General features: G+C 41.0%; 1 protein-coding gene across 1 annotated transcript in view; it reads right to left on the reverse strand.

The window, feature by feature from the left end:
- Window positions 1-250: 250 nt before the first annotated feature.
- Window positions 251-13,397, reverse strand: part of ABCC6 (ATP-binding cassette, sub-family C (CFTR/MRP), member 6) — a 22,862-nt gene continuing 9,715 nt past the window's right edge. Inside the window, exons 13-30 of the mRNA XM_010024686.1 lie at window positions 12,776-12,873; window positions 12,427-12,486; window positions 11,606-11,732; window positions 10,990-11,166; window positions 10,391-10,558; window positions 8,829-9,012; window positions 8,297-8,360; window positions 7,649-7,769; window positions 7,136-7,343; window positions 5,746-6,035; window positions 4,808-5,007; window positions 4,218-4,344; window positions 3,511-3,612; window positions 2,616-2,762; window positions 1,935-2,093; window positions 1,530-1,696; window positions 886-1,080; window positions 251-359 (exon numbers count right to left, since the gene is read on the reverse strand). Coding sequence (XP_010022988.1) covers window positions 251-359; window positions 886-1,080; window positions 1,530-1,696; window positions 1,935-2,093; window positions 2,616-2,762; window positions 3,511-3,612; window positions 4,218-4,344; window positions 4,808-5,007; window positions 5,746-6,035; window positions 7,136-7,343; window positions 7,649-7,769; window positions 8,297-8,360; window positions 8,829-9,012; window positions 10,391-10,558; window positions 10,990-11,166; window positions 11,606-11,732; window positions 12,427-12,486; window positions 12,776-12,873 — 2,703 coding nt within the window. The remainder of the gene's footprint in view (window positions 360-885; window positions 1,081-1,529; window positions 1,697-1,934; window positions 2,094-2,615; window positions 2,763-3,510; window positions 3,613-4,217; window positions 4,345-4,807; window positions 5,008-5,745; window positions 6,036-7,135; window positions 7,344-7,648; window positions 7,770-8,296; window positions 8,361-8,828; window positions 9,013-10,390; window positions 10,559-10,989; window positions 11,167-11,605; window positions 11,733-12,426; window positions 12,487-12,775; window positions 12,874-13,397) is intronic.

Below are 13,397 nucleotides of genomic sequence, written 5' to 3' on the forward strand. Positions count from 1 at the left end.
AAGTTTTTACTGGTTCACTTGCAACAGAAGAGTGAAGTTTTGGTATCTGGAAACATAATGAAAATGGAATTGTGAAGTTTCCTATGGAAATAACCTCCATCCCAAGTCATGCCTTTTCGTCTACTCACTGCAGTTACAGCTCAACCAAGATTTGGTTGTGCAACGCATTTTAGAGTGAAACCAAGATAACTCAATTACGAGATGAATTATTCCTGATATTGGTGGCATTGTGGCATACTCCTTGAGTGAGTCATGCAAAGCCTGATTCTTCCATCAGTTTGTAGAACAGTCCCTTCTGAGCTATTAAGTGTTCCAGAGTATCAAATTCAGCTATCCGACCATTTTCCAAGACTAAAATCCTGTGAACGTAAAAACAGAAGTGTAAGCTTGGGGATGTACCAGCAGCTATAATAAACTCATTTCCACTGATTTCTAAAATGAATTTCAGTACTTGCTTGTTATTCAACCAAGCTTTTCAGCTGGGAAACAGCTGTGGGATAGAAATAGGTTTCTGGTGAGTGACTGTTCAAGAACAGAGTTTGGGGAGCGGGGAGAGTTTGGCAACTGAGACGAGTAAGATTTGTGAATGTGTAGTTTAGTTTCATTTTAAGATGATGCAAAGCTGTAGTCATACTGTCAGTGGGGGGCAAAGAGGGGTATGACACAGCATGAAATGTATCATGTGGGAATAAATGATCTTTGATTAACCTACTGGTGCCTAGCTGATTTAAGATAGCTCCTACGACCTCTAAAGCAAAGCTTTGAGGCTTAAAGAAAAGGACAGAAATTAAATTGTGTTCCTGAACACTGTGTGGTTTGTCTAGTTCACACAGGTTGCCTGTGTCTGTCTTTCATCCTCCTTAGGTAAGTGGCTGAAGATATTACCTGTCGCAGTCCATGATGGTGTTTATCCGGTGAGCTATTGTTAACACTGTGCTGTCTTTGAACTGAGTCCTCAGAGTCGACTGAATCTGAAGATCAGTTTCTAAATCTACTGCTGCTGTGGCCTCATCCAGAATGAGGATTTTGGCTTTCCGAAGAAGTGCCCTGGCCAGACAAACCAGCTGTTTCTGACCAGTGCTGCAAGTAAGAAGAGGGATGGTAAACTGAGAGTTTTTCCTGTGGTCAGAATATGTGGTTAAGTAGAAAATAATAATGAAAAGGTGATTGTTCCCTTTCTCTGAAAGGGTGATTGAGGCTGGCAGCACTGCAGGTAACAGCATGCAACAGCCTAAGGAAACAAAGGGAGTGTATTACTGTAGCCCCAGGAGATCTGCACTTGGAACAGGATTCCAGTGGTCTAAGTACTGCACAAACACAAGGCACCATAATTATTAAGTATCAAAGGTCTTCCACTTGATGTCTTATGACTTGATTTCATGCTGCTAAACAGGACAGTAATGCAGCAATTTGATGTCTGGGTACCATTTTTTTTCTTTATGAATCAGACTCCTTGTCCCACTAGCTCCATGTTCTCCTAGACTACAGGCCAGCACTGCCCTGCCGCTGTCTTTCTGCAGATAAGGTACCTTAGGTTTTCTCCTTGGTCAGTGCACTTATATTCCAACTGATCTGGCAAATCTGCAACAAAGTTCTTGAGCTGAGTCAGTTCCAAAGCTGTCCAGATGTCTGCATCAGTGTATTGGTTTAATGGGTCGAGATTCATTCTTAGAGAGCCAGAAAACAAGACTGGATCCTGAACACAGAGACAATACAAACAACTCCTGAAATGAGTTACAAAAATGAGCTCTCCAGTTTTCCGTGCTGTGGGTGCACATCTGTGGCTAATGTTACATTGAACAGGAGACTAGTGTGGCATAGAGATTATTTCCAACTTTGAAATTTCCAAATGTCCCTCAGAGAATCTTTATAAACTTTTCTTAGGTGTTAAGACCTGCAACACTGCTGAAGCATTTTGGAAATTAATTTCATACCTGGGGAATGACAGTTATCTTGGATCTAAGGTCATGGAGACCTAGTTGAGCAATATCTAGTCCATCAATTAGGATCGCTCCTTCCGCAGCTTCCACTAATCGCAGCACTCCCACAGCAAGAGTAGATTTCCCAGCTCCTGTTCTTCCAGTTATGCCAATCTGTAAAGAGCAATGGAAACTTTTGGTTCTGATATTGACGGTTTTCCACAGTTGGACAGATCTATCATGTAATTCCTCTTGACTATTTGAAGACAGACAGCTTTGCATGCATCAGATTTTCAGGGCTGTTCAAGATTCACATAGTCTAACAATGCATTCTAAAGGGAGTAATTTGTAAGGCATAATTGTTTTGTATGAAAAGGAATCTTGAAACCTTTTGAGGGGAAGAATAACTGCAAGACTTAGCAGGTACAACATGGCCTTGATTTAAAAAGTGAAATTCATTTGCTATGTAACTACTAGCCTTCTGTGAATTGAAAGTTCACTCAGAAGAATGTCACATGTATACATGCAACAATCCTGGAAACACTACTTCATACTAGGAGAGGTGTGCAGTGCAATAGATGGGTTCATACTTTACCCTACCTTGGTGTAGGGCAGGGACTGTATCTGCCCAGATCTGACCACTGCAAAGCACTGCTCATGATCTGTAGCTCTTCTGAACCAAGTGGCTTTGCTTACCTTCTCTTGCCCTTTGATGCTTAGATTGACATGCTTCAGTGCTAACTCCAAATTTGGCCTGTACCGTAAGCTGTAGTTTCTAAATTCAATTTTTCCTTCAGTGAGCCAAACCTGGCCTTGAGGTTTGTCATTCAGAGTCCAGGGTGCCTAAATAGATAAAACCAAACAGCAATGGATAAAGCTGATTTAAATTACCAAATCGAGCAGCCATACTGAAACAAGCAGCTTATGAAGACATCTGTGCCAAATTTCCCCAATCTATTTACTGTTTTCACCACAGAAAATGGCCTCTAACTTCTATATTGCAAATGTTGACTTTATAGAAAGATGCCAATTGTCTTAACTGAAAATGGGGATAAACACTTGTGTGCATGTCAGAGTTATGACATTTTGAGTAGTTCAATAAAAAAAGATTTATACGGTCCTGTAAACAGGACTGTGAAAGTCTCCTTTAGTAGGGTCTCAGGGAAGCATATGGAGAAATAATTTTAATGATTACAGAATAGAAATGCTTGCACTGGAGACTTCTAGTAGCTAAAAGGCTATCTAGCAGCCATCAGTTATCAGAAGGTTGCATCTGAACTTGCACAATAAACACTCCAAATATGGGCAGAAAATACAGCTCATTCCATGAGTGTTACCAAGTCAAGCTATTTTAATGGCAATCTAATGATTAACTGTCTTAAGGAAATAATGATGATCAGAGGTTATAAAACAAATCTAGTCAGTTGGATAAAAACCAAATGCCTTTTTTTGCCCTTTCTTTAAGGGAAATATAATTGGCCTTTTAGAAGGGGAAAACTAGAGGGTTTGTCCAGGTGGAACAGAGAAGTTAACTTGTTTTGTTTGCACCTGTGTTGACTTCTACTAGTAAGAACAATAATTGGTTAGCTACCTCCTTAGGAGTCCTCAGGTATTCACTCACTCTCTCCACAGAAACAATGTTGTTTTCTATTTCTGTCCAGGAGCGCACCATCCAGTTCAGAACACCAGTTATCTAGCAGAAAGAAACAGAAGCATTATGGCAGATAAAATAAGTCTTGACCCGTGTTTCCAAGGTACCTGGTACTTTGTCTTAGTCATTCTTTATTTATGAAGACCTCCTATCAGCTAATTACTTCAGAAATCATCCCTTAAAAGGCTAAAAAATAACCATGGATCCCTGTGAAAGTTTATAAAGCTGTATTTAAAGAGCCTAGCCAGTTCCGCACATAGCTTCTTCTCAGCCAGTCTCTAGAGAAGGATATGCTACTACTTGGATGCTAAAAGAATGTGTAGCTGTTTCTTAGGCTGTTGTGTATCTGGTCTACAAGCAGGTAAGAGAGATGCTGAAAACCTTGCTTCAGTTGCTCAGAACATGCTGAGGCCCCTGTGTGAGTTAAGGTACAGAAGGAAAAAGATGGCTTGTGCACGTGTTTGAGGTTCATTCTGTAAGGGGTCATGTGCTCTGGGTTTCAGCAATGACAGCAGGCTTTGGTAGAAGCCATCTAGCCAACCACAGAAATAATTCATGATTTCTTAAAAATTAAATGTTAGCGGAAATTAAAATGCAAGTTACTTTTGATGAAAGGCAAGCATGGTATTATTTTAACACTGAGTTACCTGAAGAGCATACGAAATGGAGAATCCAGCAGCTCCTGGACTAAGATACATCCTGCCCATTGCTGCAAATAGTGCTGCAAACAACACGATGCCATTGCCTAGAAGCTCCAGGTTTGTAGCAAGCCACCTGCAAGAGGAGGAGAGTACAGGGTTGTTGCTGGGTGCCCTCCTCCTTTCTCCCAGCAGAATCTGTGATTACTTTGCAAAACACTTGTGGAGCTGCTGGGGTACAGGATGCTCAACGAAGCTTGTCATGCCCTGGTTGCTCTTATCTAGCTACCCTGGAGCTCTAGAATGGCTACAATCTGCCTAAACTAGTTGGCTTGTGGTCTTCTTAGGATTTTCTCCAAGGTTTTTTGGATGTGAGCAGTCAGCACACAGTTTCTTTGATGAGTTGGTTTAACATCTCTCACTCCTGGTGGTACTCATTTGTTTTGTGGCTGATTGCTGATAGCTTTATTGTCTGCTGGGTTCTGCATATACCAGAGGCCTCATACACTGTCATATGATGATGGGCCTCATATCTCCACTCACCAAGGCCATGAGAGTAATATATGTATATGTATATTCTTCACACTGCAGATTTGTACCTGTCAGCAACTGCTCCAGGGAAGCATATTCGCTGATTCTCATCCACTAGGAAATTGGTCTTCAAAATAAACCTCTCCTGGTCCTTGTAAGCACGGATCACGCTGCTCCCTTGGAAGGTTTCTGAAATGTGGGAGTAAATGGGTGACCTGCTGGCTGCCTCTATGCGTCTCAGCTGGCAGGAGGTGACAACGTAGAAGTGCTGGTACAAAGGGAAATGGAAGGGGAAGTGATTAGAAGGCTTATGCCTCCATGGAGGTTTTCCACAGAAAATTTGGGAAGGCTTCAACAAGCGCAATGGTACATACTATACTAGTGTTACAAAACCTCATGTGCAGGTAGGAGATGCCCTTAAAATGTGTGGTAGTGATTCTGCCTGTGTTATGTCCTATCTTCATTAAGAATAACCCTGTGGTTAGTTACTGCAGAGGAGCCAGGGTACTCTGAACTTGCAAAGCCTCTACACTCATACTGACTTTCTCCTGAAGACCAGCCCTTTGCTTGATGGAGAACAGAGGCATACTTGCACCCTTACTTGCCCTTCCATTGGTCTTAGCTGGTAAAGCATTTCAGAGCCCGGTGGGAGAGCTGCATGGCATACATGGATGTATTAAAAAGCAGTGCAGGAATTCTTGAGGAAAGGTAAAATGCTTTTGGTTTTCATATGATTGCATTTCCACTAATGGAGATAAGGAATATAGGTAGGGTCTGATCTGGGTATCAGAAAATCACAAGCCTCTTTGTGAGGTCTCTGGGATGCTTTGGAAGGCTGAGGTGATGTGGGAAGAGCCATGGACATTGCTCTTCTTCAGATGCAATTTGAGATGATGAAACTAATTTCTGCATGGCTCTGCTCCTAAGAAATGGAAGGAGGCGTTCTGCTGGGACACGGCTCTGCTGCTTCAGCCTCTCCTGTCTGTGTATCTCTATGAGTTCCTACCTGGAATGCAGCATAAAGAAGAGTCAAGGGCACTATGGCCATTGCTGCCCTTGGTGTAGCCACTACAATCACCAAGTAGATCTCCAGCAAGTTGAACAAGAATCCCAGCAAGGACTTCAGCTTGTCAGGGATGACAGAATCAATAGCATCCATTTCTCTGGAGAAGCATGTTTGCTCAAAGAAGACCATTGGGGATCTAGCAACGTTCCTCAGCAACTGCAGAAAGAGCTTGTGCGATGCTAACACGCCACCTAGAAGGACTGCTGCTGTGGAGGCAAATCTGCCAAAGGCTGCAATACCAAAAATAATCATTATTACTAAGTGTCCTGGTTTTGGCTGGGATAGAATTAAACCACAGCACCAGGTCTGAACCAACTCACCTTGGAGCTCTGCTTTGCAATATCACAATTTTCACTTAGTACTGTAAATACTATACTAGTGAAAGGAGCTGACTTTCTCTTTGATAATAATTAAGCCAAGCCTCAGAGCTGCAGTGTAAACTACCCTTTCTGTAGGGTAGTTAAAATGGGGCAGAAGATCTTCTAAGCAAGCTTGACAGGGGCCATGGATTCAGCAACTTAAACATGCAGGACAAATTCTTTATTCTTTACAAAATGAGTTTGGCTGGAATTACACTGAATTACTCAATCTTACCTTTCCTGCCTACAGATTCACCTACACAAAAAGGTACCCAACTCTTCCCACTTGTTTCAACTTGTTCAAAACTTTTCCAGTCTTTTGTCACTTGGTCTGAGATTTTTCCAGATATTTTTTTTTTTTAAGTAACCAAAACAATTGTGGTAATTTTAAAAGAGAAAGATTTAAAGAAATGTAGAATTTCACAAGTTCCTCTTTTTCCCTCTCTTTTACACTCAAAAGACCTAAACTGAGATTTAGTCCAGCATGGAGAAGAGCCACCGCTTGAGCTTTGATATGATTTATTTATATTGGAGGAATGTAAAGGGCAAGAAGAAGAAGAAAGGTATGCAGAAGATGTTGGATACAAGGGGGCAGGAGAGAAAAATAAGAATGTTGTAGTTCTTCCATTGCTGAATGCTTTTTGAGGGCTCAGCTCATTTAATTTAAGCAGGAAGTATAGAGGAAGACACTATTGATCATGGTCTGCTGAAAAGCACAGAACACTTCTAGCACATCATGAAGTAGAATTTCAGGCAGTAACACTGGAAATATTGTTCAGATCCCTTAGAAATCCTCTCTGTGCGTCAGAGCCTGTAGATTTAGGTCGCATGCCAAACCTTTAGGGCTGGTGCCAAAAGCCTGGGAGGCTAAAAGCCCATGGGTATGAATTTGTTTATGTTCTGAGAAAACATCCTGGATATGCGAAAGGGAGATGGAAATAGAGAGAACTAGGTGAGCAAATTAAACGAACCTTGAACAACTCCTAGTGCACCGAAGACTCCAACTCTCAGCTCTGTGTGCTGTTGTGTCCCATTGTGAACAGGGTCATCTGTCCACATGCTGAGCCAGTAACCACGAAAAAATGACACCACTTGCTGACACATGAACAACAGAATGATGTACACACACAGTGGTAAGCCTGTCGCCTTCAGGTAGGCTGCATAAATCGAAGTATGAACCTAGAGTGAAACATTTCCCTCTCATTTCCATAATGTGCTCTCTGCAATGTATGTGCATTATTTCTATTCTGGTACCAGTGCTTGGATCGGGGCATCCAGGGAGATACAGTTTGCAGAGAAGGTGCTATGTAAAATAATGCTGAAATGACTGTGTTTCAATTACAGGGCAAACTTGTACAGCTCAGCTGACTTCTCTGGAGTTGCACTGGTGTAACTTAGGCAGTGAGCTGACCTGCCTGCTGTGAGTGGTCAGTAATGAACCCATGGAGTATGTCTTTGCCTTTATAGGAAGGTGCTTTACTTACCCTGCCATGCTGAGATTTTTCACCTTTGGTTAATCTTCCCTTGGTGGCTGCAGCAGTGGTACAGTCTTGACTTCCAGGAGTGGTTTCCCTTCCCATAGCAGAAGATTTGGCTGAAATGTCACTTCATAAAGGAAACAAAAATCCTTTCAATTTTTAGCCAAGGCAATGAGTATTTTAAAGCTGGATCTCCTTACCCATTCACCCCTGTATTTGTGCCTATTTTGAGGATTGCAGTTTTCAGGGTCCTCCAGAGCAACCCCAACCATTGTACATACTTGTCACACGGACTGGGCTCTGCCAAGCTATCAACGAGCAAAGCTGAGTTAAACATTCAGTTGCTGTGGCTGGTTTGAGATGAGTCAGACCTTACAGCCCCACTGGGAAGTGAACAGCAAGCAAATGTACCAATGTGCCTTGTATGTGAGCTCTGGAACAAATTCTGGCTCCTTGTGAAATACAGAGAAAATGTTAGTTAACCTCTGCATTCATGAGTAGTTTCTTAATTTATTCTTGACTTTTACTAGTTTGCTCTTGTTACTAATTTACAGATCAGTCCCAAACCTGTGTTATATCAGTAAGAGCCTCCATGTAGGCTTATAGGAGCTTTTAGAGCAAGTTCTTCAGTATCTGAGACAACTTCAAGCTTACCTAAAGAGCTTGTCGTGCGATGAATCATTTCTAGAGGTGATGGTGCCTTTGGTGTCTCCTATACCTGTGAAATAAATGCTTTTTAAGAAAATGCTTTAAAGCCCATTTTGCATTGTATAGCCTTTGAGAGAGCAGTAATAAAAAGATTCATTACAAAGAATTGTTTCTAAGGGTAGAAATACCAAGGTGAGGCTTGAAGAATAGCACATGTAGTGGGTAATTCTGTTTAGGCATGATTGTTGTCTACTAAGATAGAACTGTTTATTCAAGAACCAATTTTAAGGTGATGAGTCAGCTAACTTGAGAAGCATATTTTTCCCCACTCAAAGTGACAGCTTACTGTGATTGGATCTTGGCTTTAAATGTCTATAAAAAAACATTTAAGAATGGCTTTTCCAGTTTTATTCTCTCATCCCTCTTCCCAGCTGTGAACAGCAGTAGATGCCCCTTCTTCCTCAGTTCTTTAAGTATATACTAAGGAAACAGTTGACTGATAGACTTAGGAAGAATGACTCCAACTCATTTGGGTTACCTGGAAAACCAGCACCTGCCTTCTCTTCTGCAGTAACATGTGAATGAAGGAACTCTGCAAAGGCCCCATTTCTCTGTAGAAGTTCTTGGTAGGAACCAATTTCTGAGATCATTCCATCCACCAGAAAAACAATGTTGTCCACTTGAGGCAAAACATTGATTGTGTGAGTCACCAGCACACGAGTCTGAATAAAGAGGGAACAGTTGCAATTGTTCTGGTGTTCCCCTGCTGTGTCAGTCAGCTGTCTTCTGAAGGAAGACACATACTCAGTGTCATTTTTTGCTAACTGGGAGATATTTCTGTTATTCCTATCACTTCTGACTGCCTTTTTGATGAAGTTTAACTTTGCAGCATGGCTTTGTGTCCATTTTGAAAGTGCAGAACTTGGGACCGGAGGGGTGAACCAACTTGCTTTGTGTCATGCACAGCATAAAAGAGTGAGGATGGGAGCTGAAACCTGAAGTCCCAGGCTAGCACCCTGTGTGCAGGGGGACCTTCTGGTTGGCTCACTGACCGGTTCCAAGTTGTTGATTCCCCTAAGACTGAAGCTCTAAAGTAGAATGATGTTAATTGGGAAGCATTGTCACTGATATCACTATTTCAAAATTAAGTTTGTGCCTAAAACTTCGTCAACCTGAATGGAATTAGAGTGCACCTCTTTTTCTTTTAAATTTCTGAGCATATTTGCACAGGTAGCAAAGGACATGTTCTATATATCTAATATACTGTTAAGCCCTTTGAATACTGCTTAAGTCTGATACCTTTTTTTTTTTTTTGCCAGTCTTTCTGTTTCAATACAATAATTACATTCTGATCCTTGCAACTAATCCACATGAAGAGAAAAGAGAAAGGTATTTGTAATCAGACATCTGTTTTAATTGGACTTCCTAATGAAAGAAATTACCTGCTTTCCTTCTACGATGTGAAAATGAATCAAGTATTTGTAGGCAATTAATACCATGAAGCAAAAAGAGCTGCTTTTGCCTTCCCTCTCATGTAACCACATTTATTATCCAGATTGCTTGACAGCAGAGAAATACCAAAGAATAACAAAATGCAACCAATGCAAAAAAGAATGGAAGTGCTTAAGACTGATTTTAATACTTAAGTTTAAGTGATGAACTCTACTGTAAAGATGCCACTGAACTATTCAAAAGTGATTAGACATTATGATAAGATAGAATGAGCTGGAAGAGATCAGTCGGCTCTTCCTCACTATACTAGAAGTAGATCTCAAAAAGAGAGTAGGATAATGTCAGTGGAGGACCAAAGAGCTATAAACTTGCTGTAGCAGTAAGGCTGGAACTAGGTATGTGGTTTGCATGAGGATAAAGACAGTCTTTCAGGAGAACCTAACTTTTCAGTCTTCTCCTAGGTGAGATTCACCACAGGACTTCCATGTGCTGTATGGACTACAGAAGTTACCCATTCCACTGTTGCTAACAGCAGTACCTGCTGCCACTAGCAAAAAAGTGAGTAACCCACCTCACTTGGAAACATTTTGGGGTCCTGTTAATTAGATACATTGTGCAATCTTTTAAAGTTCAGGATTTATAACACACCTTGTCTTTCAGTAAGCCATTGGGTCCAAGAACATATTCAAAAATGTGCTGTCCAACATGGGCATCAACAGCTGAAAGGGGATCATCAAGTAGGTAAACTGAAGCCTTCTGGTACACAGCACGAGCAAGGTTCACTCTTTGCTTCTGCCCTCCAGATATATTTATTCCCTGTAAAAATGTATTGACAGTCTTTAATCCAAAGCAACAGTGTATTTGCCAACTGTTGGCTCCATTTTTACACTGCAGTTTTATGACTTCCGTATTTTTACATCAGTGCACCTTCCTCCCTCTCCCTCTGTCCAAATGGTGCTCTTGAGATGCAGAGACAGATTTTCTTGAGCAACTCCACTTTCCTGCAAAAGAGGATCTAAGAATGACCTGGATTTGTTGATTTTTGTCTTAAGTGTCTCTTGATCTCTGGTTAGGTTAACTTTCAGGAGGTGGGCTTCAGACCTCACTAAATCATGGCCTGACTTTTCAGAAATTACTGAGAACCTGCCTCCTGCAAGTTTAGTGCTTTTGTAGGTGTTTTAAACAGGACACCCAAAGTTGTAGCTACTCAAGAAAATGCTGGCCAAAATATCAACCTAAGCCAGTACCTTCTCTCCTATTTCACTCTTCTGCCCTGCAGGGAAGCTCTCCAAATCAGGTTGCAGTGCACAAGCATCTATCACTGTATTGAACCATGTTTCATCCATCTCTTTCCCAAAGAGAATATTGTCTTCCACAGAAGCATTTTGTATCCAAGCTTGCTGAGGGACATAAGCTACAGTGTCCTATAAAAATGGAAGTGGAACAATGTTAACAATCTGTTTCATAAGCTCAGCTTGACACTGTGGGAACCTGTCTTTGAAGAAAAACTCTCCCAGTTAGATTTATAGAAATCTGGAATTAGAGGGCTTTGCAAAACATGAGTCTGCACTCTCATTATCTTACAGAGAAGAAACAGAGGTGCAAATACATGATGTGATTTACCAGGATGCCACTTCAGTTCACTGTCAGAGTGGGAAATGGAATAGGATTCCCATTCTTAAGGGTCAGGCTCATCTGAGAAGTCTTAAGCATCTTCAGATAATTAAATGTGGGCTGGTACATACTGCCTCTATTAAAATTCAGCAGTAAATGGGTTTTCATCCAGTACATGATGCCTTGGTTAATACCTTACCATTCCTGCAGACAGCCTAATTAGAAGCAAACGCTCAGTGGAAAATTTACCTTCATGCTCACGCAGCCATCCACTGTCTCCAGCTCACCAAGTAATGCTGACAGCAAGGAGGACTTTCCAGCACCCACCTGGCCAACTACAGCAAGCAAGGAGCCTTGGCGCATGGTAAGATCTATCCTATTGAGAAAAGATTAGTCTCTTACCATCTTTTAGATACAATTTCTGGAAAGAAAATTACCAAAATTCTTGGTATTGCCTGGTAGCAATTAAAATGTACCAACTAAACCCCCTAATTTCATACTTGAGGCCTCACTTGCACAGGGTTACTCTTCCATCACATTGAGTTTCTGCAGCAGGAGTCATCCCTTCAAAGATGCCTCCAACCAGAAAGTCTTAATCTGCATCTCCATCTGAGTTTAAAACCCAGATCACCACTGTGGAGACTGGCTAGCCCAAAGCACTGGATAAGAAACATTCTTGATCAGAACTTTTCAGCACTGTTTCTTCTCTAACACGGCAATGCCTTTTGAAATAAGCATGTAGTGATGTCATATATAATATCTGCATTCTAGTTTTTTGATTTCAATTGCTGTAATTTCATATTTGGACAAGAAAATTGTGTAAAGCAAGTAGTCTCTGTATATTAAGGCCATATCCAGATATAGGAACCTTCCCATTTATGTGCTTCCAAGCAGAAAAGTAAGACTGCATTCTATCTGACTTTATAATTTTCAGAATTCAATGTTAAATATGAAGCAAACTCAGAATTCTTTAGATATTTCACACTAGTTTCACTTAGGCTCCAAGGAATTAGTTCATTCAGCATCCACCCTGACCTACAGAATTGAGACGACTAAAGGTAAGTCTGTACCTTCTAAGACAAGGAGAAATTTCTTTGCTCCAGCAAAAAGTCCCATTTCTTATGGTGATACTTGCCTGTCCTGAAATATGAGGAGAAACAGAAAGAACGCTTGTAAATGCAAAGGTAGACACAGATACATCCCTATTTATGTGACTATGTTTCAGTGTGCATTTTTATTATATAAAATGAACCTTAAGTATGAAAAGAAAGGATTAATTACCAGATTAGATTTCATCATTAGAAATAATTAGGCCTGAGAGATAAAGTGACAGTAAGAGGCAAACTTTCTTCTCTTATGACTATGGTAGGCACCCTAAAAGTGGAATCTGATCAATGGAAGCTGTTCCTCTCATAAGACGAAAACTCACCACAGTCAGAAGTATTTCCGCTTGAGCTCTCAGGACTCAGTTCTTCCAGATTTAGAAAAGCCGCTAAGCGGTTTAAAGAAACTTTAGCCTGAAATGAAGAAGCACACAAAAGAGTAAGATTTAGAACAGAAAGGGAGCTAAAACCCAAAGTGAAGACTCAACTTGAAGATCCACTTAGAACATTGATTAAGTGCTACGTTGCAGATGCTGTAGGGCTTAGGTGGACAAATGCAGCTCTTCCTTATGTCAACTGGCATTATTTCCACATGGCTTAGCAAAAACCCATATTCTTCCCTGCGTTTTCCTTATGCTCACAGAGTGAAAATTGGTGCTTTTTTCTCCAATTCATCCTGCAATCTTTCCAGTGATTGCTCCTGTATGTGAAAAGTTGTGACAGTCTTCTTGGGGTACAAGAAGGAAATGAATTTCCTGATTTCTGGCTGGGCAATGACTTGCTTTTCTCTCTGGCCTGTGCTAGCAGGGTTTCCACTGATCTACCATAGATTTTGCTCATCTATTCTGATGTCTGTGATTAAAAACAGAACTAGAATCACTTCTGAGATCTAATGGTGCTTATGATTGGCTCCAAAAGACTTCAGAGCTGTTCCTGCT

The sequence above is a fragment of the Nestor notabilis genome, unplaced genomic scaffold, assembly GCF_000696875.1.
Source record: "Nestor notabilis isolate BGI_N333 unplaced genomic scaffold, ASM69687v1 scaffold33301, whole genome shotgun sequence".
NCBI lineage: Eukaryota > Metazoa > Chordata > Aves > Psittaciformes > Psittacidae > Nestor > Nestor notabilis.